This window comes from Sciurus vulgaris (genome assembly GCF_902686455.1).
Source record: "Sciurus vulgaris genome assembly, chromosome: 2".
Classification (NCBI taxonomy): Eukaryota; Metazoa; Chordata; class Mammalia; order Rodentia; family Sciuridae; genus Sciurus; species Sciurus vulgaris.
Window position 1 is genome coordinate 29450183 of NC_136462.1, and position 26491 is coordinate 29476673.

The 26491-nt window shown below is 37.8% G+C and overlaps 1 protein-coding gene and 2 pseudogenes across 7 annotated transcripts in view; all 3 read left to right on the forward strand.

Annotated features, from left to right (window-relative positions):
• Positions 1-15823, forward strand: part of LOC306655435 (transcription initiation factor TFIID subunit 13-like) — a 77258-nt pseudogene extending 61435 nt beyond the window's left edge. The window contains exon 2 of the transcript XR_013766979.1: positions 15665-15823. The product of XR_013766979.1 is annotated as a transcription initiation factor TFIID subunit 13-like (transcript). The remainder of the gene's footprint in view (positions 1-15664) is intronic.
• The window catches only part of AREL1 (apoptosis resistant E3 ubiquitin protein ligase 1), a 48180-nt gene that overhangs the window by 5152 nt on the left and 16537 nt on the right, over positions 1-26491 (forward strand). For 2 of the 5 annotated variants that reach the window (XM_079129754.1, XM_079129755.1), the window contains exons 2-12: positions 8422-8730; positions 13839-13899; positions 14790-15016; positions 16029-16290; positions 20835-21004; positions 21397-21577; positions 21772-22019; positions 23515-23592; positions 24263-24404; positions 24536-24657; positions 26332-26407. In XM_079129754.1, the coding sequence (XP_078985880.1) occupies positions 13884-13899; positions 14790-15016; positions 16029-16290; positions 20835-21004; positions 21397-21577; positions 21772-22019; positions 23515-23592; positions 24263-24404; positions 24536-24657; positions 26332-26407 (1522 nt within the window). In that variant the 5' untranslated portion in view covers positions 8422-8730; positions 13839-13883. The remainder of the gene's footprint in view (positions 1-8421; positions 8731-13838; positions 13900-14789; positions 15017-16028; positions 16291-20834; positions 21005-21396; positions 21578-21771; positions 22020-23514; positions 23593-24262; positions 24405-24535; positions 24658-26331; positions 26408-26491) is intronic. The other 3 variants (XM_079129757.1, XM_079129758.1, XM_079129756.1) reach the window with 3 other exon arrangements.
• LOC306655431 (rRNA-processing protein FCF1 homolog) lies at positions 25071-26324 on the forward strand (annotated as a pseudogene). Its single transcript has one exon. The product of its transcript is annotated as an rRNA-processing protein FCF1 homolog (transcript).

Consider the following 26491-nt stretch of genomic DNA (forward strand, 5'->3'; position numbering starts at 1 on the left):
GAGTACAATAAGTATCAATTAGAAAAAGCAGAATGAAATTTGAATTAACCAATTAGTTGGAGAATGAAATTTGAATTAACCAATTAGTTGGGCACGATGGTGCACGCATGTAATCCCAGCAATTTGGAAAGCTGAGGTAGGAAGATCGAAAGTTCAAGGTCAGCCTCAGGAACCTGTCTCAAAATAGAAAGGACTGGGAATGTAGCTCAGTAGTAAAACAACCCTGAGTTCAATCCCCAATACCAAAAAATAAGACAAAAGAGCAATTTGTGAAAATGTGAAGCTATAGGATCTTGGCAATGGATCTCTCTAAAGTTCACATAGGAGTTTGGAGTTTTAACTTGTTCATCAGCGTGTCTTTTAAGGGTGTTTCCCAAGCACTTCTGTCATTTGCCCACCACTGTAATGATTTTTGCCACACCCATTTGCCAGCTAAAAGGTGATTTCCTCAATATTCCTTTAAATTTCTAACTAATATATATGGAAAACTGGTATAGAAAAGGAAATCATAAAAAAACTTTTTATTTTAGGTATATTTATAGGAATTTCACCTAAAACAATGTCATAGTATAATTCTGTACTTTGGAAAACACTGTACTTGGGGAGTTCATTCTGGATACTTCATTGTGATTGAACACCACTTTTTCTGCTTGAAATTGCACCTCTATATAAGGGGTATCTATGTCACATGCAGAGCTTCTGTGGTTCTCTTTAGTGAAGATGACTTAGTAGTGATGAAGAATTTTTTGTTTTTTCCCTTTGTAGTGCTGGAGGTTGAACCCACAGTGTCATGTGTACTAGGCAAGGACAATCCCACTTAATTACATCCCCTACCTGTGATGAAGAATACCAATTAACCATTGCTTTAGGACTGAAAAAGAGCAGAGACCATAAACATCTTATAATGCAGAGTATCATGAAAGATATTTCTAAAAAATTAAGCCACAATTTCTATAAAAATGACTTTGAAAATAACCAAGAAATTTATTCTTAATTTAGAAGACCATTTTTTATTCTGGTTACTACATGTTAAATACCTCTGTTACCATTACATTTGCCGTGATTAAAAAGTAGCACTTTCAGGTTCATTTATTTGAACAAAGCAATGAAAAAAAAGAAAGAAAGAAAGAAAAAGAAAAACAACTTTAATCCCTGACATAGAGTTCCAGCTAGGACTCTGTGAGTCAGTAATTTTAGAACCTAATATTTTCTGGATTTAGGGTAAAGTATGTGATAGGGACATAAAAGAGCCAATTTTCTGTTTTTTCCCCCAGATGTCCATGGGGTTATAGAAAGAGCATTGGTAAATTGCATTTCTTCATCTCTGAGTTTACTAGCTTTGAATCCCTTTTTCTCATTCTAAATTTGTACTGAGGATTGGCAAACTCCATTTTAGAGGGCAGGTGATATAAACTGTGCTTTTGTATATACTATATATTTCATTTTGAGTGAGGCACTCTGACAAGTTTTAAAGAGAATGGTGCAAGAAAAAAGGTGAATTAATGAATGTAGAATTACTTTTGTCTGGCCATCTTAACCTTATGAGCCTTAATTTACTGCTTAGCTTTCTCTAGCCCCCTCACAGGTGAGAGTGCCTTAATTAATGGTGGGAATGATTTTAGAAAAGTGGCTCCCTGACTCCAGAAGGCTTACTAGTCGATCTCCCTCGGCTGAACCTCAAGGTGCATGCTCTGGGTTGTGGAATTTTGTTGTTTTCAGAACCACCATCAGACTGCAGAGGTTCTGGTCCATTTGAGGAGAAGCAAAGGACTGAAACCTTGGCTAAATTTAGGTAAGCCACTTACTAGGTTAAAGAGGAGAGATCTTTTGAAAGATAAAAATTGTTTTAAATTCAGAAATAGACTATAACTTTAATGGTGCTTGATACTGTAGAAAGTTGAATTTGAAAGAATCTAAGAAATAACAAAATTCAAAAATTATGGGGTCAATGGAATGCAGGAGTTAAAAAATTTTGTTAAAATTTGATAAGAGGTATTTTTTTCTCGTGTGAAACTTAGATGAATTGGAAGAAAATGAAAGTCCTTGTGACCTTGAGTTGGGAAAAAAAATTTTTTTAAATACTAGGGATTGAAAGATTTGATCACTGAGCCACATCCCCAGCCCTTTAAAAAAAATTTTTTTTTTAAATTTTATGAAGAGATAGGGTCTTGCTGAGTTTCTCAATGCCTTGGTAGGTTGCTGAGACTAGCTTTGAACTTGTGATACTCCTGCCTTAGACTCCTGAGCCGCTGAGATTATAGGCGTGTGCCACACTGTGCCTGGCAAGATTTTTTTTTTTTTTTAATAGGACACTAACCCCACAAACTATAAAAGAAAAAAGTTGATAAATTAGGTTTCATCAAATTTAGAAGTGCTTATTACTCTTTGGTTCATTTTCTCTTAAGAATGGCAAAAGATGCTTCTTGTTCTTGGTTGTCATTTTCTTTCTTTCTTTCTTTTTTTTTTTTTTTTTTTTTTGTAGTGGTGATTGAATCCAGGGGCACTTTACCACTGAGCTCCATCCCCAGTCCTTTTTATTTTTTATTTTGTAATGGGTCTCCCTAAGTTGTTCAAGGTCCCCTTAAGTTGCTGAGGCTGGCCTTGAACTTATGGTCCTCCTGCCTGAACTCCCGGAGTCAGTGGGTTTACAGGTGTACACCACTGTGCCTGGCTTGTTGGTCATTTTGACCTGACAAATCATCAATTTTGTTGCTTCTAAGAATAAAAAATTTACATCTTTTATAATGTGTGATCCTCTTTCTCTCTTGGTTAAAAAAAATCTCTTTTGTGTTTTCTTGTAGCTTAATGTCTAAAATAGAGTCATATTTCTTAAAGTTTTAAATTAAGTATTTCTGAGCTCTCTTCCTCTTCTAAAAATACTTCCCTGCCCTTCTTGGGACTCTTTGATACATTGATATTACTGATTAAGTGTATCGGTTCTGGAATTAGATTGCCTGGCTCTTTCAGTTATCAACTGAGTGACTTTATTGGCAAGTTATTTTAATTCTCGCTGCCTGTTTCCTAATCTTATAGATTATTTTCAGTGGATAATAATATTCTTATCTCATACTGGTGATGTGAGCTTAAAGGCGATAATACGAACAATGCACTTTGTAGAGTACCTGGCACACAGTATATTCTTGAACAAGATTTTTTTTAAAAAATTTTATTATTATCACCCTTGAGAGAAACCCTGGAATTTCAGTATTTTAGATTGTTGCTGTGGTTTTCACATGGATTCTCTGGAAAGCCAGTTAGTCCTTTGGGTAAACTCAAGCCATCTTCCTCACGGTAGGTTGAGCTGCTGTGGCCTAATGCAAACCACCATCATAACCTGGCAACTCAGCATACAGCAATATCCCCAAAGGTACTCTTATAAAACCATGTCACCTGGGTCTAGAGTTTGATTTCTCAACCAGTCTTCCCTTTCTTTTCTTCACATCTTGCTGCTCAAGAGCAACTGGATTCCTTCCCTTTCTCAATGCCACTCCATTTTACATATGACGCAGCTGTAAGAGGAGCTAAGTAACTTGTTCAGGATCACTCAGTAAAATTTATTCTCTCAACCACTAGTGTGGAACTGAGAATTATTCACCCTGGTTCATGATGCTGAGCTTTTCATCACTCCTTTTTTGTTTTTTAACACTTGGTGTTGTTCTTATACCTATGATATCAGCCTTTTTTTTCCTTCTTGCTTTTGCAAATGCTTGTTCATTTTGAAGTAATAAACTTCACTGACCCTATTGTGAAGACTTTTCAACTCTGCTACCTCTCCTTCCCCTGCCTTTCACACTTTGATTTTTCATACTCTTGGCACTTGCCACATTGTGTCATCTCTCTCCCATGTTGAACCAAGTGCACAGGTTAAGACTGAACCCTGTCTCATTTTTCCTTGCGCTTTAGCTTTTAGCACACAGCCTGGCATACAGCAGATGCTCAAGAAATGTGAAATCAATTAAGAGTAAATGATGCAGAAGAACCTAAAACTGGTTGTCAGTGAATTACAGGATGAAATCATGTAGTTTTAGCATATTATTTTAGCCAAAGAAAATAAGCATAGATATCTAGAGAGGGGGAAACAGCAGCAAAGTAATTTTAAATGTAAGTATACGGAGGCCTGAGGTGTGGCTCAGTGGCAGAGCACTTGCCTAGTACGTGTGAGGCACTGGGTTCAATCCTTTGCACCACATAACAAACAAAAAATAAAGGCATTCTGTCCATCTGCAACTTCAAAAGAGAGCGGGGGCAGGGAAAGTTAAAAAATAATGTAAGTGTATGGGATAGATGGTAGTGTGCAGTAGTTGATCAGAAGTTGAGTGTTGTGCTTTTCAAACTTTTTGACTCGGGCACTTCTGGTGGTGCAGGGTAGTAGTTGTATAACCCCTGAGGGCTTTACAATTTGGCAGAGCCTCCCAAGAGCCCTTTGGCTTAAATATAAAATATCTATGAATATTTTGAGCATATCTGTGTTCTGTCTTTAGAAATCCATGGAATTTCTGCATATTTTTTTCTTCGTTTTATCTTCTGGTATGATAGATGCTGCAGGAACATATGACATTTATTCTCTGACTTCTAGCACATTCTGGCATTCTCTGATACCCAAATCTGTGAGACATGAAATGGGGTTATAGTCTAATATGGCAGCATAGTAACTTGCTGTGATTTGGGGGATTGCCTACTCAGGAGTATTATGTCATGGAACCAAGGAGGATGAGCTCATCTGGTTCTAACTCAGCTATTCCTGGAAGGCTGCAGTCAGTTGGAGGCACCTCATTACCAGAGTGCTGGGGACCAGCTGGAGAGAGTTCACAGAAGACCCGCAGGAATGTTCAAGAGACTGGACAGGCTGACTGATGAAAGAATATAAATGAAAACCTTATACTTGGCTGAACTAAGACAACAGAAATATACAACTGTATAAATATCTCAAGAATATAAACTTGATGTGGGCGGGCAGTCTTTTATAGTGGTATTTTGAGGTGGGGAGAATAAGCCAAGGATGAAATCAAGCCAACAGAATTATAAACTAATAATTCAAAGTGTCTGATGGTACACTATTTCTTGGAACCTCTGTAATTAGACCACTCTAACCTGTGGGCCTCTTACTAATTGTGATTATTTTTTTAAATTTGATGTTCCTGGTCTCATGACTGGTGCTCTAGGTATAGGATGCTGGAGACTGCATCTTGGAAAGCACTATCTTTCGTTTGTCCTGTCTTGTTTTGTGGAAATCAGTAGGTGATTATGGAAGTCCTGTGTGCTGCCACTTAACTCTAGTACCAGAATACTGAAGTGGACGTTGATGTCAGTTTTTTCTTAGCTTTTTAGAACAGGACTTTAAAAATAGAGACTGACTCATTAATATGTATTATAATAATTTTAGGAACCAAGATACAGTATTTGATCCCCAAGGTACATTGTATGAAACACATTCTTTGGAAAATGATTGTGTGAAATTCCTAAGTGCGCTATGAATGTTGACATGAAACTTTTAAATGAGTCGAAATTAGAAACATTAGCATAATCCTGTGAGTTTGTAGCTCTTTTCCTAAGAAGGGATAGTAGAATGAGAAGAAAATGATTTTTATGCCTTGATTTGGTAGAAATGTTCACATACAAATATGTAGTTACATTGCTTCAAAACTAATACCTACACCAGGGGTGGGTATACTTTTCCCATAAAGGGTCAGATAATAAAGCTTTGTTTTATTACACTTTTTATTATATCTCTGCTGCAACCAATCAGCACTGTTATTGTAGTGCAAATGCAGCCATAGGCAATATGTAAATGAATGAACTTGGATCTTTTCATTCTGTTTTTACAAAAACAGATAGATTTGGCCTGCCATCTATAGTTTGCAGGTTCCTGCATTTAACTCTTGTTCCTGAAAGTGTAATCTGTAAGACCTGTGAGCTTGTAGAGATAGAAAATAATGGGCCTCTTTCAACTGCTCTAGAGTGTAGGTCATGCTTCTGAAACTTAAACATGTGTAGCAACTACCTGGGGTTCTTGTGAGTACAGTCCCTGAGATAGGAGGGCCAAATATCCTACTAGCTATGGATGGCAAAGGATTAAGACCCAGCCAGTATCCTCAGGGAGCTATAGTCTATTAGGAGAGACTGCTATATAAACAATAATTATAATGCAGACTAATAAATGCAGTCATAGAGGTATCTTCAGGTTATAGGAGTATCACAGAGGAGGAAGTGATTGATTTCTGCCTACCATGGGTAGAATCCTTAGAAAAATGCCGGAGGAGTGGAGTTGGGTAGGGCTTAGTTGCATCCTGAAGCTCACTGAAGCATTGGAGTCAGCATGGTAGTTCATGGTGGGGACAGTAAAGGTTATATTAGAACTAAGAGTTACTTGGCTTAATAATCAAGTTGCTGATCACAGTGTTGGAGACCCTCTAAAATCATAATGAAGAGAAATAATAGTTCAGTACACTTTATCTTAATTTCTTTTTACTATTTTTATGTTTGAAAAAAAGTAACTTGCCTGTTCTCTCTCCTTTTTAGGAAAATAAATCCCTAAAAATCATATTTCTCAAGAAAGACTTTTTTATGTGTTCTTGCATCATTAAGAATTTGGAAGCCAGGGGCAGTGGTGCATATCTATAATGTTGGGAAGCTGAGGCAGGACAATCTCAAGCCTGCCTGGGAAACTTAGGAAGCCCTTGTCTCAAAAGAAAAGGAAAAAAAAGTGGGTGGGGAGGGCTGGGAATGTAGCTCAGTGGTAAAGAAAGCACCCCTGAGTTTAATCTCCAGTACCAACAACTGTGTCAACAACAACAACAACAAAAAGAATTTGAAAACACTGAAAGGTACAGGTTGAAAAGAAAAATTCTATTTACCAAGAGATGACCTCTATTAACATTTCATGTTTTTCTTTCAGTTTTCTTTATTACGTTTCTGTATTATGGTTTCTAAAATTGGGCTTGTGCTACAATGTGAACAATTTCATGCCCGCCTTTTCACTTTATTTGTGGACATTTTATTTGCAAGCATTTTTTAGTTGTCATTCCTTAAAAGTATCACTTTAAAAGCTTTATGTAACAATCATAGAGATCTCTTGTTGATCTATTCTTTTGTTTGTGAATCCTTTAAGTTGGTTCCAGGTGCTAGTTGACCCATGTTTTGGCTATGTACCTGGCAATCCTGTCACCATGTATTAAAATATATGAATATTCTTATTTTTAATTATAAAAGTTTGCCAACTTATTTGATCTGTAGGCCTTCATTCATTCATTCCATTCTGTTCTAATTAGCATTTTGGGTTTTCTTCTTTGGTTTCCCATAACAGAGAGACAAGACAATAATTAAAAGCATAGATTTCTGACTGACTGGGTTTAGCTGTATTACTTTTTGTGTATAATCTTGAGAAAGTACCTTATCTGCTTTATACTCTATAAAGTTAAGAAAATTGTGTTTATGTCTTAGGATTGAGTCACGAAGCACTAAGAGTAGTTCCTGCCATGTGTAAGACTGTTTCTTGGGATTGGGGTTGTGGCTCAGTGGTAGACTGCTTGCCTAGCATATGTGAGGCAATGGGTTCAATTCTCAGCACTGCATATAAATAACAATAAAAATAAAGGTCTGGGGCTGGGGAGATAGCTCAGTTGGTAGAGTGCTTGTCTTGCAAGCACAAGGCCCTGGGTTCCATCCCCAGCACCGCAAAAAATTAAATAAATAAATAAACGTATGTCTGTCAACATCTAAAAAATACTTAAAAAAATACTGTTTCCATTAACTGTTTAGTAGTGTCTTCTCATTTGTTTTATATTAGCTCTTTGTATATGTATTATCATAATAAACCCCCTTTCTGTAACAGTCGGTCATGAAGATCTTTGTGGGTTCAAATTGACTTTACTGCACTTGACTTAGTAACTTTATTTTGAAAATTCATATTTTCCCCTGCTCCCAACTCGTAGTAGTAGATTTTACTGTTTTAAAGATAACATTAGCTTTGTTTAATCATGTCTTAGAAATGAAAACATGGGCACAAATGGAATAGACTACACAAGCTGGTAGTTCAGGCTTTTCTTTCCCAGCAGAACGTTGTCTTGAGTCTTTTCATGGTATGTATGAACCTCTAACCTAGCTTTCCGGGTGCTTTTGTCTCATTTCTCATTCACCTGGGTTCCAGGGCTTGTGTGACAACCTCATTAAACCGAAACTGGACTGAAGTTGTATTGCATCTCCCTCTTTAAATCTGTGCCCTAGTTTGCCCCTGCTGAAGGGCTGTAGTCAACTGACTGTGAAGTTTGAGTGGAGTTACAATTGGGGATACTTGGTCAGTTTACCAAACCTTGGTTACTTTCAGTGTACCAGATTTCCCACTGCCTGTTCTCTTTGTTGTTTGAGGGAGGGGATCCTTTTCAGAAAGAAAAACCTATTACACTTACCTTTTTTTCTTTATAGGGTAGGATCCTGGAACACCAGAACAGATGCATCCCTTAGCAGTTGATTGTACCCTGCGTTAGAGAAGTCCAGGAATGATATATTCTTGGGCTATATTTCTCTACCTTGGAATTCATCCAGTTCGTTACAAAAACACCGGCCCTCTGCTTATTGTGACACACGCTCAGTGAAGGTCTGATGGATAGACCCTTTCCAGTGACTTTGTGGCTTTTTTCTTCATGTGGAAGTTGGAAGACAAAGTGAAAGGAGTCAGAAGTTATTTGCTTTTGTGAATAACTTGGTTCTCGGAACATGGGCCCTCGTTTAAAGGTAAGGTAATAGACTGGGTTTAGATTCAGTTATTGGGGTGCAGAACGTGAATCCAGGGACTAGGTTCTAAGTCTCCTTAGAAAGAGATAGCTGTTGAAACACAGATTGTAGTGAGAATTGACTTTGTCCCTGGCAGAGCATTTTTGAATATGAAGAAACTAATTCTCCATTTTTGGGAAGTGACTTTTTCACAACTGATCTTTAGTGTTGGAGCTAAAATTTACATGGCTTTGTAATTATAAATCTTTATACTACAGAAGAAGCAAAGAATTTAGAATATCCATGTCAATCAACATCAACATTGCTTTGACACAGGTAATTTCAAGTATTTCCCCCTCCCCATTTGTAGGTAACCTGAGTCAAAGGGCTGTGATATGAAGAGAATCCTTTGGGGAGCAAGTGTTCTCTGCACTAGATAATTGGTACTGCATTTCACCTTCCACTGTCATGCTTTATTTTTATTTCAAAAGATAGCTAAAAGAACCTTAAGAGCATATCCTTCTAATTTTAGCCTCACAGTGAAATTCCTAACAGATAGATTGGGTAGTTTTTCAATGTTTTATTTATTTTCTTAAATCTCTTCCTAAGTACTTGACTGTGACTTTGAATTCATTTTTCATAATTCAGCATTGTATGAGGTTGAACACTTTGGGCCTCAGTGTTAGACAGGTTCAGTTCTCAGCTGTGTCACTTGACCAGTTCAGCAGGTTTTTTCTAAGCCCAGTCTTTTTTTTTTTTTTTTTTTTTCCCTCCTCTAATCTTATTTTACCAGGTTGTTGTGACAATTATAGTACTTAGACTAACATTGTAAAGCACCATGGGTGGTATTTACCTGTGGTAAGTGCTTAATAAAGGGATGGAGAATTATTAGTTATTACTACTACTGTTATAATACTACTGCTAACTTTCGAGTATTTATAGTTTGCCACATTGTATAAAGGCACGACCACCTTAGAGATTAATTTGATAATAAAATATTCAAGTAAGAAAATAGCGTGAAATAGTGTGGTAGAGACATTTCTCTGTGTGCTTGTTCTAGACTTTGGAAGAGTTCCAATATAATTTTATGTAGGAGAGGTGTGAGCAGCAGAAAGTGGAGGGTACTGTAGAAACTTGTAGAAAAATACATGAGAATCCTCTTACTGGTGGGTATTTGATACATACTGATTGAGCAGAATTAAATTGGCCATTTTTGGTCTGAAGAACTTAAGTGAATATACTGCTAATTAAAGAAGTCTTTTGAACTATATGTAAGCTGAGAGCGTAGCTTTGTGGTAGAGCAGCTGTTTAGGAATGCATGAGGCCCTACGTTCAATCCCCAGCACTGCAAAAAGCAAACAAAACAAAAACAGTTTTCAAAAGGAAGATTCTAAAAAATAAATAAATAAATAAAATTAAAAAAGGAAGATTCTATCAGTGAAATTTCTGATCCTTAGGCAATCTGGACAAAAGAAAGAATAAACATTAGGCCTTATCCATTCAGCAGATATTTTATTCATATTTATTGCAGTTATTAAATATAGTTATGTTGAATGCTTTGGAGTTTTTTTAATTATTGCTTTGGAGGATTTTAAGACAAGTCTTTGCTTTAGGTTATTTACCTCTCTGAAAGGACAAATAGACAAGAGATTAAAAGTTAGAATATAAGAGCCATAAGATAAATGAAGACAAAATTGCATGGAAATTCAGAGGTTTGAAGGAATTTCTAAGTTTGGGATTAGGGAAGTTTCAGGGAAAGGGGATATGAATTTTTGTAGACTTCAGGATCGGGAGGTATGTTGTAGATAGAGACTGAAAGCAGGGAGGTGTTTCCAGGCAGAATTTTAAAAAGGCAAGGAGATGGGACATTTCAGGGCATGTATATGAAAGTGTAAAAGATGTATTTTAGGTAGCTCATAGAGCAAAGATTGAAGGATAATAATGAATAATTAGGAGAGATGTGGCCAAGGAGAATAATGTAGGGGGTGGTAGTGAGAGGCAGGGCAGAGAGAACCCCCAACAGGGTCAGTAAAAGAATAGAAAAATGCTTATGGAATACAGGTGAAATCTGAAATAAAAATCATTTTAGTGACAAAAATAGGCTATGTAACAGCATTCAAGAAGAGCCAGAAAGGGGAAAAGTATGGAGGGAAGGCAAGTTCAAAATGTGACCCTGGGGAAAACTTGGAGATAGGCAAATATTCTTGGGAAGGTATTTGAACTGTGAGCAGTGCTATATTTTACAGAAGTCAAATCAGTGAGTGAGGAATTGACAGAGTTTGCTCCTTAACTATAAAGAGGTTTTTTTTTGGTGGGGGTGGGGTGAGGTACTGGGGCACTCAACCACTAAACCACATCCCCAGCCCTGTTTTTTATTTATTTAGAGACAGGGTCTCGCTGAGTTGCTTAGCTCCTCACTTTTGCTGAGACTGGCTTTGAACTTGAAATCTTGTCTCAGCCTCCTGAGCCACCGGGATTATAGGCATGCACCACTGCACCCAGCTCATAAAGAGGTTTTAAGAAGAGAGGAGAGGCCTTTGGGAAAAAGTTGTAATTGGTATGCTGAGTTTTAAGTGATAAATGGTTTAGGGTAGAAATACAGAATTGACTTACTGGAAAAGATCTACAGGGTCTAGAAAATCAGTAGTGATGATTTGGTTGAGAAATATGGGAAAGGGGAGAAAAGGCCAAGAATTCAATAGGATAAAACTTATCGCTGCTAACTTCATGAGACCCAGGACTTTGTTGTGTTATATGCCATTCCCCCAGTACCTGGTACATTAAGTAAGTGTTCAGTATTTTAGGATGAGATTTTAACTTCTTGGAACATTTTTTAGACATCAAATTAGAATAGTATGAAACTCTTCTGTGCAGGTGGAGATTTTAGGTATAGTAAGAGAAACCATGTCTTTTGTAACTGATGCATTTGTCATCGAAGAAAGTGTGGGCCAGTAAAGAGTTTCCCTTGATTGCTTCAACTCTGAAGCAGAGTAGTAGTGATACTGGTACTTCTATAGATAATAATTGTAATAATTACCAAAAATCTTGAAAACTTACTATGTGCCAGACTTAGTTGAAAGCTGTTAATATGTTAGCTCATTTAATTCTCATGGCACCCATATGAGGTACATTGTAGGTATTAACCCCTCTTGACAGATAAGGAAAGTGGCATTCTGTAGATAGATTAGATTTGTTTTTGTTCACTTTGTGAGTGACAGCATCTGGATTTGAACCCAGATAATCTTAACTGTAGAGTCTTTTCCCTTATCTTCTATATTATACTGTTTGATTTTAGAACTTTGATTGCTTTGGGGACTTACGTTGAAGTCATATCATATTAAAGGAGATGGTACCACAGTAAATGATCAATCTTAACTCTTTTATAGCAGTAAAAAGCCTAGTTGCAGCCCTGGAACTGATCCTTAGGCTTTTACTTACTGCTTGTGAGCTACCCCTCATACGAAAGGTTGTTGTAGGTGTCAGAGATCATAGATCTGAATTTTTCAGCCATGGTGACTCAAACCATAAATTTGGCATTAATTCCCCCAAAGGAGCAAGAGGCTTGATACCACAAGCCTGTGCCATCAGCCACATGTACTTCATTTGCTTCTGAATGCTGTAACTTTTCTGAGGACAAGAAGTTTTTACATTGAGTATCACATTGGATAGCATCCAGCTGAGGAAGCACTTAAGACAGTTAAACTGCCAGTTTGGTCCCACTGGGTTATATAGCATCTCCTGTAAGGTGCAGACAGATGCTTTTTGAGAGATAATGACAGCTTTTCAGCATAAGGTTCCAGAAGATATGATACTTGTTTGGGAAAGAGGCTCAGAAGTTGTAATCCTAAATTTCAGGTCTGTATATTATCTTAATAATAGACCCTTTGGGGAGCACCATAATCAATGTATGCAACATTTCCACTGTTTCCTGTATTTTTTTTTTTCTAGTGGGACTTTAGATACCTGTCTTAATAGGAATATCTATGAAACTTAAGATGGTTGTTCCTCAAATTACCTGCTATCTGTGGATTCCACTGAGAATATTATTATCAAAGCAACCAAAGGGCCATATTCTATCTCTTCTAATTTTTTTGAGCACAGTTGGACATAAAAGTGCACCCTGCAGTCTTTTTTTAGTTTAAGTTGTTTTTGTTCCTCTCAGATCTGAGCCTAGAAGTTTTAGCTGTTTTGTTCTAAGTAATATTCTAGTGCTGACAGAGGTGCTGAGTATTGATAACCTCAACATATACTGCCTTAAAAACAAAGAATGAATTGAATGTGGAATGGAGAGCATCTGCAGCTCACACAAGATTATACTCAGTGAAGTGATAAGGAAGGTCAGCACACATTGCATTTTTTATTGGTGGTACCTTTGGTGGTTCAAATGATCAAATGAGTAACAAAGATTAAAGTTTTATTCTGGCAACAAGTTTAGTAACAGTGAAAGTTTCCCCTCAAACTCTGACCTTGGCAGCATCACTTAAGATGAGATATGTGATTTCTTCCTTTTGTTCCTCTCCACTGAACTCATTTTCCACAGGGACTTGTAGTTTGTCTGATTTGGTAATGGCACAAATGACTTCTCTTACATACTCACTGCTTATTATTGGGATGATCCACAGTTCATTTTAATTACATAGTGCCAACGTGGTAATAATACTTTTAAAAAATCTATATTTTATTTAACTGTTTCTACTTAGCTGAATTACTTCCAGAAGGCAAATACTGTAAAGGGCAAAAGTACTTTCATTGTCCTTTTTGCTTGTGTTAATTAGAACGATTTTGCTTGGGGGAGGGAAACTGTCTTGGGAGCCCAGAATCTAAGAAGATGAAAGCTATGTCACTGCATGTAACAGCAATAAAATTGTAATTAGCAATAAAGTACGTGACTGTTTGTGGTGTTCTTAGGGTAGTCAGTAGATTGGAAGTCTTTAGGAGGAGTGATGCAATCTCTTTTATTTGTGTGAAATATGTTGTAGGGTGCCTGTCAGGCTAGAGAGAAGGGACAAGGGTATTGGCCCTCTAGATTAGAGAGCTGGTTGGCTGAAGCTATGTGCTTTACTTTGTCTCCCTCTAAGATGGCTATAAGGGAAAGTTCGAGAAAGAGACTAACACATTTTCTTTTGTAGCTGCAGCTGTGATCCTCGGCTGTCTGTTGGTACTGAAGGGACCTGATGTTTTACGTTATTGGTATGTTATAGAAAGGCTTTCTTTATTGTCTTTTTTTTATGACTGCCAGGTTCCTTTTGTCCTCTTGACTATTCCCTTCTCTCTTGAACACAGCTAGAAATATTTCCACTCATGCCAAAATGTACCTTCACGGGGTTGGCACAGGAATTCATTCACTTGTGAAATACTTATTGAGCAATTACAGTCTGTGCCAGACACTGTTTACTGTTGCATCAGGCAAAAATCTGAAGGAGTTCATAACATCAAGAGGAAGATGATCAAGGAGAACATAAGTTATAACAAATATGAGAGTTTGAGAGGGCCAAGAAGAGGGAACCCTTAACTCTGGTGGGGCTTGGGGAAGGCCTTTGCCTAGTGGACAAGGGAGGGAAAGGCTTTCAAATGCAGAGTACTGAATGCACGTTCTTTTTACTGCTTCTGTGAGGGCCCAGCACATCCTGGAAGGTGGGGCTGGGGGATCACTATCGATAATTTATGATATGAAACAGTGTTGGCGAACTTTTTCTGTTAAAGACCAGAGAGTAAATATTCCACTTTTGAAGGCCATATAGTCTCTTGCAACTACTAAGTTCTGCCAGTGCGATGCAGAAGCAGCTGTAGACAATTTGTATACCAATGGGTGTGACCGTGTCCCAGTAGAACTTTGTTTACAGAAACAGATAGTGGGTGGAATTTTTGGCCTGAGGGCTGTAGTTGCTGACCCCTGGTCTAGCCGAGAAGTTCCTCACTTCACCCACAGAGGAGGTGGCAACCCTGTACAGTGTTTCTTCATCAGTCTTGCAGTCTCATCCTGACTCTCTTTAAGTTTTGTGAGATGGCTAGCCTGTTCTGTGATGGGAAGCTATCATGTGTAACCAGAAGCTGGTTTGTGTGTTTTCTCCTTTATATAGGTGGAATCACAGTGTCTGTGGTTGCATTCTTCTTCACAATTAAGTTCCTCTTTGAGCTTGCCGCACGAGTAGTCAGCTTTCTTCAAAATGAAGACCGTGAGCGTCGAGGGGACCGGACTATTTATGACTACGTGCGGGGAAATTACCTGGATCCCCGGTCCTGCAAAGTCTCCTGGGATTGGAAGGACCCCTATGAGGTGGGCCACAGCATGGCCTTCCGAGTGCATGTAAGGGAATGTTTCTGTCTCCATCCCCATTGGGTTTTCTGAGTCACCTGCTTTCCAGAGGCCAGTTCAGTCCATTGATGGTGCTGGCTGGAATGTTAACATTTTCCCTTGTTTCTGATCTCCTCCCAGGAACTTGAGAATTGTTAATATACAAAGAGTGTTGAATTTCTCTACACTTTTGGTTTGCTAGTTGCTTGGCTTTGAAAAAGTTTAAAGATTAATGTTACCTCTTCAAAAAATTGTACTGAGAAACTTAAGTGTTAAAGATCAGGAGTCAGCAAACCACAGCCTAAGGGCCTTCTGTTTCTGTAAATGCATTGTTACTGGGTAATGTGACAGCTTTCTCACTTGAGTCCTTAGGGACAGTTCAGTAGCTGTGTGTATGGCCCACAAAACCAAGAATATTTACCCTCTGGCACTTTACAGAGAAGCTTGCCACCGCCTGCAGCAATTTTTCTACTGTGTAGCATAAAACAAGGCAGGAGAGCTGGAACCCCTCCTACCTATACCTGTGTTTTCCTTTACTTGGTGCCAGTGCTACTGCCCAATTTGTTTAGTATTGATAATATGATAGGTCTGGAAAGTCCAAGGAAGCAGCATTTGTGGTTCATATCTGTCAAGTCAAAATTGGTATGTTCTTGGGCTGAGATTGTGGCTTAGTGGTGGAGGGCTTGCCTAGAACATGTGAGGCACTCGGTTTGATCCTCAGCACAATATACAAAACTAAATAAAATAAAGTTATTAAAAAAAATCCACTTTAAAAAAAATTGGTGTGTTCTTGATTCAGTGGTGTATTCTACCCCTGTCCTCTGAACAGGTGAAGAATATGTTCATGACTTATTGATTTTCTTTGGTGTGCCGAGGGAATTTGTCTCTGTTTCTGTGAGCAGAACTGTAAGGAACAGGTAGGCAATGGGGTTTATCAGTATGACCTTGACTGGCTACTTCCTTTCTCCCCACTCTCTTATTACACCAAAAACATTTTTTTTTTTTCTCCTCTGCTCACTAACAGGTGCCCCTCTCCTCTCCTCTACAGTTATTTTATAAGAACGGGCAGCCTTTCCCTGCACATCGGCCTGTGGGACTGAGAGTTCACATCTCTCATGTTGAACTAGCAGTGGAAATTCCAGTGACCCAGGAAGTCCTTCAGGAACCCAATTCAAACGTGGTAAAGGTGGCCTTCACTGTGCGCAGAGCTGGGCGTTATGAAATTACAGTGAAGCTTGGTGGATTAAATGTGGCGTATAGTCCCTACTACAAAATTTTTCAGCCTGGTATGTTCTTTGCTTTTCTTTCTCTTTCCATTCCTCCTTTGGTGTGTTGTTGTTGTTTTGGTGAGAGCCAAGGGGATTGAACCTAGGGCCTCATGTTTACCAAGCATGTAATCTACCACAGAACTTTAACCCTTTACCCCTAGATTTAATTTGCATGCCATAAAATGCATCTATTTAAAGTGGACAGTTTAACCAGTCGTGGTGGTGCAGCCCTGTAACCCCAGCAAGTTGGGATGCTGAGGTATGAGGATCACAGGTTAGAGGGATGTAGACAGTGATAGAGCACTCCCTGGGTTCAATCCACAGTACTGCAAAAACAAACAAATAAAACTATTAATAATATGTTTAGTTTAATGTTTTTAAAAGTACACAGTTATTCAGCTATCACCATAGTCAATTTTAAAGCATTTTTGTTATCTCCAAAAGACTCATTATCAGTCACTTTGTCACCAAATCCCCAATCATAGACAACCACTTATCTATTCCTTCTGTAGAGCATTGTCTGCTCTGGACATTTCTTGTAAATGTAATCATAAGATATGTGGTCATATGTGACTAGCTTATTTAACTTAATATAATACTTTTAAGACCTGTCCATGTCATAGCATGAATCAGTCCTTCATTTATTTTATTACCAAGTAATCCAGTATATGGATATACCACATTTTATTTATCCATTGGTAAGTTGGTGGGCATTCGAGTTTTTTCCACTTCTTGACTACCAAAGTAATGCTCCTGTGAAATTTTGTGTGTATATGTATTATATATATATTTTTATTTCCCAAGGAGTAGAATTGCTGAGTCATGAGACTGGCAAGTTCTTAAGGGATCAGGGCACCAGAATACACAGAGAATAAATTCTTTTGATTTTTTTGAAACCTTTTCAAGTTAAAGCATCTTGATACCAATCCCACCCTTGCTGCCAGTATGTTTTACTTCTCCCTGAAGAGTGTCTGCCATGCTTCTGGTATCTAGGAATTGAGGCTTTATTTCTACTTTTTTTCCACCCTTGTGTCCTTCATGCCAGATAACAAATGCTCACTGACATTGAAGTTCATCAGTATAATCTCTGATTCTTGGTTTTGCAGCATACATGTGTTATGTGTTGGGGTCCTATCTGCCTTGTGCCTGACTTCTTTCAGGGACCATCATTAGATAATGGCTAGGTTAGTATTCACAGAAATGTTAGGACCATGGCTAATTTTGGGAGTCACACTGTAATGAGTGGGGCCTTAAGAAGATTGGTGTATTTTGACTGGTTCTCAGTTTGCTTTCTCTGTAACAGAAGACTGCTCTAAACAAAGTAGCTCCCAAGCCATCCCTCTATCTCCTTCACTTGAATGCCTCACTCAGGAGATTTCTTTCCACATGAATTAGCACCTCACCTTCTTTCCACCAATGGAGAATAATTTAAATCGTTATAATATATACCATCTCTGTTTTAATTTAATATTTTTGAGATAATTATATATTCACTTGCAATTACATGAAATAATAGAAATCTGGTATATCCTTTACCTAATGGTAACATCTTTCAAAACTATAGCGTGGTGTGATATAGTACAATATCACTACCAGGTTTTTGACATTGATATAGTCAAGGTACAGAACTTTATCACCCTAAAGATCTCTCATGTTGCCCTTTTGTAGCCACTCCATTTCCCCTCTCACCAGCCTGTTTCTTAACCCTTGGAAACTCACTAATCTTTTCCCATTTCTATACTTTTGACATTTGATGAATGTTACATAAGTAGAATCATAAGGTATGCAACCTCTTGGGATTGGCTTTTTTTTCACTCAGCATAATATTCTGGAGTTGCAACCAGATTGTGGAGTGTATCAGTAGTTGGTTCATTTTTATTGGTGAATACTATTCAATGATGTGAATGTTAGTCATCCATTTAAGAACATCTGGATTGTTTTCAACTTTTGACTGTCTTGAGTAAAACTGCAATAAACTTTCATATTCAGGTTTTTTGTGTGAACATAAGATTTCATTTTTCGGTATAAATGCCCTGCAGTGTAATTCTGAGTTGTATGGAAATGACATGTTTAGTTTTTTAAACATGAAATTGCCAAACTCTTTCCAGAGTGACCTATCACATCTTATATACTATTAGCAACATTTACATAATCCAGCTTCTTATGTCCTTGCCAACATGTAATATTGTCACTTTTTTATTTTAGCCATTCTGATAAGTATATGCTATCTCATTATGGTTTTAATTCACATTTCCCAAATGATTTGTTGAGTTTGAACATCTCTTCATGTGCTTATTGTCATCTGTGTATTCTCTTGGGTGAAATCTCTTTTTGTCTTTTGCCCATTTTCTAAGTGGATTTTTTTTTTCAATGTTGAATTTTGAAAATTCTTTAAATATATATTCTGCATACCAGTTCCTTGGTAAGTCTTTGGTTTGCAAATATTTTTCAAGTCCGTGGCCTTTTTTTTTTTTTTTTTTTTTTTCATCTCCTGTCGGGATCTTTCACAGAGCAAAAGTTTTTAATTTTGGCAAAATCCAGTTTTATCCATTTTTTATTTTGTGGTCATGCTTTGGTATCCCTTTTGAATTCTTGAGTAATCCCAGTCCTAAAGGTATTTTTGTGTTTTTTCCTGAAAGTTTTATGGTACCTGGTGCAGTGATGTCTGCCTGCAATCCCAGCAATTCAGGAGGGTGAGGCAGGAGGATCTCAAGTTTGAGGTCAGTCTCAGCAATTTAGTGAGACCCTGTCTTTAAAAAAAAAAAAAAGGACTAGGGATATAACTATATTACTCAGTGGTAGAGTGCCCCTAGGTTCAATCTCCAGTATAAAAAAGAAAAAAAAAAAAACAAAAAACTTGAAGATGCAGGTAGAGGATAAAAATTATGATTTCACATACCAAGAGATGACCTCTATTAACATTTTTATGTTTTTTCTTTCAGTCTTCTTTATAATAATGTTAATGTTTCTAAATTGGACTTGTGCTTTTACATAAACAATATTATGCCTGACTTTTCACTAAACATTAGTGAGCATTTTCTAGTACAGTTATTCTTTAAAAGTATCATTTTAAAATCTTTATATAACATTCTATCATAGGGATCCTTTTTTTTTTTTTGGTGGGGGAGATACTGGGGATTGAACCCAGGGACACTCAACCATTGAGCCCCAGCCCCAGCCCTAGCCCTTTGTTTTTGTATTTTATTTAGAGACTGGGTCTCATAAGTTGCTTAGGGACTTGGTAAGTTGCTGAGGCTGGCTTTGAACTTATGATCCTCCTGCCTCAGCCTCCTGAGCTGCTGGGATAACAGGTGTGAGCCACCATATCTGGAATAGGTATCTCTTGTAGTTTACATAACATTTTTTTGTTTGTATCAAAAGTACAAAAAAAAAAAAGTACTAGTACCAAAGAAAAAGAAAAATTTAATGGTTTTCACATTTTATATTTAAGGTTGTGATTTATATTTAAGGTTAGTTATTTTTTGTATGTAAGACTTAGGTCAGGATTAGGGGTTTTGGTGTCCCCCCCCCCCCCCCCCCCCCGTTTTCTCGCTCATATATATCTGTTCTTTTCCTTCAGTATAGTACTTTGCAACCTTTGTCAAATATCACCTAGGTGGTGGTCTATTTCTGGGTTCTCTTTTCTTTGCTACTGATCTGTGTGTCTTCCCCCCACCAGCACTACAAAGTCTTGATTACTGTAATAATTATAAGTCCTAAAATTGGCAAACTGGCTCTTCCAACTTTATTATTACAAAATTGTTTTGACTATTCTGTTTTCTTTGCCTTTCCATATAAATTTTTGGATAATGTCTAACTCTATAAATAATCCTGTTGGAATTTTAAGGAGAATTATGTTAACCCTATATATCAATTTGGGGAGAATTGAAATCTTTACTGTGTTGAATCTTCCAGTTCATAAACATGGTATTTTTCATTTAAGATCTTCATTTAAGATGTTTTTTGTTTTTCTCATCCACATTTTGGAGATTTCCAAGTATGAGTCTTATACCATATTTTATTAGATTTGTACCCCTTTCATTTTTTGCTATTGTTCACACAAGTTTTGAGACTTGTTTTTCATTTAATATTCTTTAAATCCTTTGTCACAATTAACATGTTAAATTAAGAGAGTGCATAAACTCTGACTAAAGTGTGATACAAATTTAGTGAAAGCTTGATCTTTTACCTGGTTGTTGTATATTCTCACTACAACCCAAATCCAGGCAATTATTTTATACATGTTGGCAAAATGTATTCATGCATTTATAACGCCTATCTTACTCCTAGGTTCCCTAAGGAACTCTAGCACTGCATCTTTAACTCTCAGTTCTTTTTCATCCACGTTTTAATTTTGTTTAGTGCTGGTAGTTGTTCAGAATTTATAAAAATAAGTCCCTAAATTTCATTTAAATTAATCTATTTACTTTCCTCTTCCCTCCTCTTCTTAGTGTTTTAATTGACCCTAGGACTTGGGAACTTTCTGACTCACTAAGCAGATCTTTGTGCCCTGAAGAGTGTCCCTGCTATCCCTAAATGTTAGATTCCATTGTCTGTTCCAGGAATGGTGGTTCCTTCCAAGACCAAAATTGTGTGCCATTTTTCTACTCTTGTGTTGACCTGTGGGCAGCCACACACCCTTCAAATAGTGCCCCGAGATGAGTATGACAACCCTACCAACAATTCTGCATCCCTGAGAGATGAACACAATTATAGTGTGTCCATTCATGAGGTAAGTGAGCCCCTTTTTAAAAAAAAGTTTTTTTAATTATCCTGTCTTGTTGAGGGCAGACTCCTTCTGTCGTACTTACTTTTTCTGATTTACTCCCATCTCTTGTCCCCTTCTCTGGACTTCTGTGTTGTCATATCTTTATCTGACAGTACCTGTCTGTCTCATTAGGCATTATGAGACTTAGATTACATGAAATAGGAATGTTCTTTGCAAAGAGTAAGTTGCCTTGGGGTTGTGGCTAAGTGGTAGAGTGCTTGCCTAGCATGTGTGAGGCACTGGGTCTGATCCTCAGCACCACATAAAAATAAATAAATAAAATAAAGGTATGGTGTCAATCATAAGTTGCAGGGAAAATGGTACATGATAAGTAATGCTTTGTTTTTTTCCCATAGCTTGGCCCTCAAGAAGAGGAGACTACTGGAGTCTCATTTGAGAAGTCGGTAACATCGAACAGGCAGACTTGCCAGGTGTTCTTGCGACTTACCCTGCATTCTCGTGGTTGCTTCCATGCCTGCATTTCATACCAAAATCAGCCGATCAATAATGGCGAATTTGATATTATTGTCTTAACTGGTGAGTTGGAAGCTGTGATTTAGTATTTCTGCCCCACTCCCCACCACTTCTTTGTATGTCTGCTCTCCTGTCCTGCCAAATGTTTGATATTTGAGCCACACTTCCCTTAGTATTTTATAAACAAGATACCTAGAAATAGGCAATTTTTTCCTCCCAGACTCCTACTTTAAATCTCGATCCTTGTGGTGTTTCAGAGAATGAGAAGAATATCGTTGAGCGCAATGTGTCCACCTCAGGAGTGAGCATTTACTTTGAGGCTTATCTTTATAATGCTACTAACTGTACTAGCACACCATGGCACCTCCCACCCATGCACATGAGCTCTTCCCAGCGCCGGCCCTCCACTGCTATTGAGGAAGAAGATGAAGACTCACCCTCAGAGTGCCACACTCCTGAGAAGGTGAAGAAACCGAAGAAGGTGTACTGCTATGTGTCACCAAAGGTTGGAACCCCCTTTTTTGCATTATAGCTCCCCTGCCTAAGCCTGCCAGTATTTGGGAATTGATAACAGTAACAACAAAATAACAGTCTGAGTGCTGGTGGGGCTAGATCATTAACTTGACTTGAAGGGCTTTTGATGCTAAGAGAGGCTACTGAAAGTGGAGCAGTAGGTTGATATTTGTTTGGGACTAGACTAGATTTCTTTCTAGAGAGGCTTTGTGCTTTGGCACTGTGAGCACCTGTCTGTGCTGCCCTTTGATTGCTTCAGTGGAGAATTTTTAAGGCAGGGCTGTGAGTTGTAAAGTAAGTCACTTTTAACCATTAAGAAGTTCTCACCAGGATAAAATCACTGTTGGACCCTTGTGCTCGGTTGAAACAATTTGATCTTTCATTCTGTAATTTGTGAAACCTCAATAAATAGATGTCACATCAGGCTCCAAGATTGGAATAAAGAAATTTTGGCAGAGACAAGAAGGTGAACTTCCCAAGCCCCTGAGCTCAGAGGCACTTTGTATAAGAGTTTTATTTGAATATTTGTATTTTCTTAGTAAGCTCTCATGAAAATGAGGCTCTGTTGAAATATCCCATTTTATCCCTTTAATCTCATAACTAAAACTTAAGTTCAAATTCTGTTCTCCTTCACTGTATATCATCTTCATGTAAAAATCTAGCCTTTATTTGGACTAGGAGGGAGGTAATGAGGGAAATGGGTGGGGTGAATGAATCAAACGACTGGCTGTGAATTGATCATTGTTAAAGCTAGTGATGGTTCATTATACTGTCTTCTCTTTAGTATGTATTGAAAATTTTCTTCAGTGGAAAGTGTCTTTAAATCAAGAAGAAAACCTGACCTGCCTCATGTTCAGTAACAAGGTTTTTGTTTATTTAGATTAAATAATTATTGCATTCTTTTCCTTTTTTGTGAATTGCATATAGAATTCTTTATCCTTGCATGGGGTATTTTGTTGAACTTTTTCTGTGCTCCCCGAGCCCCCACAACACACACACACATCACTATCTTCCTCCCTTTTCATCCCTGCAAATCCTTGGCCATTCTAGTAGGAAGAAAGTAGTTGGATTTGGAAGACTGGTATGCCCTGTCCATGAACTTGAACAAAGTCATTATGAGCAGCACTGGGTTGAGTAGGAGATCAGGATTATTTCTAGGTGAAATGTTCACTATTCATTAAGTAAAAATCTGATCCCAGCTATATTTAAGTGAATTATAAATTCATTATCTAAATTGTATAGCTAAGACTTGAGTTTTAAGATTACAAAATGTCTCTTCAATTGTAGTGTCATTGTAATATTTTAATTTGCCTTTTTAGAGAGAGAGTTGATAAATTTATTTTAGTACTGTTAAGTATATTTATTTTTGCCCATCAAAGAAAAAGGTTATCATGAGAAACACAGAGACATTGCTATTTGAATCAAAATACCCAAATAGGGCCCTTTTATTTATCACTCACTTTATTTTCTGTGTGTTGGTCCTCTAGCAATTCTCAGTGAAGGAGTTCTATCTGAAAATCATTCCCTGGCGTCTGTACACCTTCCGAGTATGCCCAGGAACAAAAGTAAGTTGGACCTTACATCTGGTTCTTGCTGAGCAATCTTCAGCTCTTAGGATGTTTCAACACCCCCTATCCCCGACTCACACACATGCACCAGGGTTTTCAGTGTTTCTGGAAGTTCTCTCCCTGTGCACACGGGATTCATTTCCAAATTTAAAAAGGTTTTATTTTCTCACTTAAATGACACAAAGAATGTGTAACTCCTAGAAGGACGTGTGCCTACAGAAATGGGAGTTAGCAGCGACTCAGCATACTTTACCTTACTTTTTGTCTCTAGGACTAAGTTCATATTCAGGGCCTTGGTAACTCTGGCCCCAGTTTGGTCTCCCAGTGTGCTAAAGCTCTTTCTTTCAGAAGAAATATTCTCTCATATGTTTTCTTAAAAGTTTTTTTTTTTAACTTTTCTGTGCTTTTAGAATATAAACTTTTGTCCGAAGGTTTATATATGTCATTTTATAAAAATCACTTTCCTCTAGCAGTTTGGAGTAGCAATTTTTTTTATAATTTTTAAGGTTTGAATTGTAGAACATTGAGGTAAAAAACAAGATGTACTCCTGGTTGGTGTTCACTCCTGGTTTTTGTAGTTTGTATAGAAGGGATAGTTTTTGCTGGGATTGAAGGTTTTATAGATTAACTCTTTTTTCTTTTCTTTTTTTTTTTTTTCCTTTGTTAGTTTTCCTACCTTGGCCCTGACCCTGTTCATAAGCTCCTCACACTGGTAGTGGATGATGGCATTCAACCTCCTGTGGAGCTCAGCTGTAAGGAGAGGAACATTCTAGCAGCCACTTTCATCCGTTCCCTGCATAAGAACATTGGTAAGGATGGACGGGGATTCAGATGGGAAGGTAGCAATGCCAGCTGCCCTTGGGTCCCAAGGGTGTAAAGGTGGGACTCTACAATGTCTGCTAATGAGGCTCTAATCATAATGAATCTTGCTGTTCCTCAGGAGGCTCTGAGACCTTTCAGGACAAGGTAAACTTTTTCCAGCGAGAGCTTCGGCAGGTACATATGAAAAGGCCACATTCCAAAGTCACCCTGAAGGTCAGCAGACACGCTTTGTTGGAATCGGTGGGTAAAGTTTCATCATTTCATCTCCATCAGCAGATGTCTGTTAGAAACTCTTTGCTCTTCTCTTTGATCTGCTTACTTTGGGGCAGATGTTGGAGGTATTGTACTCAGGGGAGACTAGGTAACACAATTAGCTTTCAGGCCTGTGACAAACTAGTTCCACAACAGTGTCCTATGCAGGAAGGTGAAGTGGTTACAAAAGGAAGTTCCTGTTATTAAATCCTTGGAATAGAAGAGTTCTTGTTGGATTAAAAAGAAGTGATTTTTGTTGTCACTCTGGTCTGATGGAAAAGGAACACCTGACGTGTGTCTGTCTCCACCACACAGACACTGGCATGGATCTGACATTCCCCAGGAATGAGAAGGCTTAATTCCTGTCCAGAAAGTGTTTGTGGTGTTTGGCTCTGGTAGGTGTGACTGGAAACCCCTTTTCTCAGCCACACTCTCCATGTGGCATGGCTTACTGCCCGAACCTCGCCTTGTGGATAAAGATATCTAGTGAATAGATTGTACTTTACTGAAACTCATTGGTTCTCTTGCTTACAGCTTAATGACTTGGGTCATTTTTTCTTCCTGCAAGAGTTTTTTCATTAATAAAATGAGGATTGTTGGGGTGTATGGCTTAAACATGGGAAAATGAAAGAAAGCAAGGAAATATGCAACCATGAAGCATATGCTTAGTCTCAGAGATAAGAGGCATAAAGAAAACAATAGATTAAAACCCAAAAAGAAACAAAAGGAAGATGTCAATGCACCAAAGGAAAGAGAAGTCCCCAAAAACCTTCCTGCTTAGTCTTCCAATACAGTATGCAACTGGGCCCACCTTATTACATCCTGAAGGTTACCAATTTTATTAATTTTTTTCACTAACACCAAACTGGACTTAGTGCAGTCAGTGATGAACTGTCTGCCACGTGTATCTCTCATATAACTGTGTAATGGTTGAAATTGAGAAATTGGGGCAGAACTTATCAAGCAACTCTAAGGATTGCTAAGGACGCATGGTTTGAACAGTTTTACCATGCACACATAAAGGAGCCTATGGGGACGAACTGCTTAGTACAGAGAGTAACTTGGCACTAGTGTTACATCATGACCACAGTTGACCATGACCTTAAATGAAGAATCTGGAAGATCCCTGGTGTTTCTATCATGTACATCTCTAACCATAGATGCAACATCAAACAAATGCCAGATGATCCCCCTCAGTTTTTACAAGACAAAGTTCCCATCTTCTGTTGACCAGCTTTATTTCTTGCCAGTTCAGTAAACATGCTATAGCATGAATTATTCTGTTCATCCGTTTGCTCTATTATGAGCTGAATATGGTTAAATATACTCACTTCTTGATGCTTTTTGAAAATGATATTTTGCCTCATTTTAGAAACTGAAAATGAAATGAGGGCTATTAAAAAAAACAAACAACTTCAGTTTTCCAGCAAAATGATGGTGTAAAGACAAATTATTTTTTAAAGCCTTAAATTTCTTCTAGAGATCTGTGCACTTTAAATATAAGACGATATTACAAAAGCTTATTTCTACTGATCTGCTCTGACATCTGACATAATAGTGGTTATGTCAGTAAACAGTGGCAGTGCTCTTGTGTTTTTGTCTTTAGCATCCAAGGGTGCCAACTAGTGTTCTTACAGTTTCCTTCCTGTCACTGCTTTTCAGTCTTTGAAGGCCACTCGAAATTTCTCCATCTCAGATTGGAGCAAGAACTTTGAAGTGGTTTTCCAGGATGAAGAAGGTCAGTTTTGAGATTTCATTTTATCTTTCTACTCCCCCCTACACATAAAAACAACTGAACTTCCAGGAGTCAAGAAAAAAAATG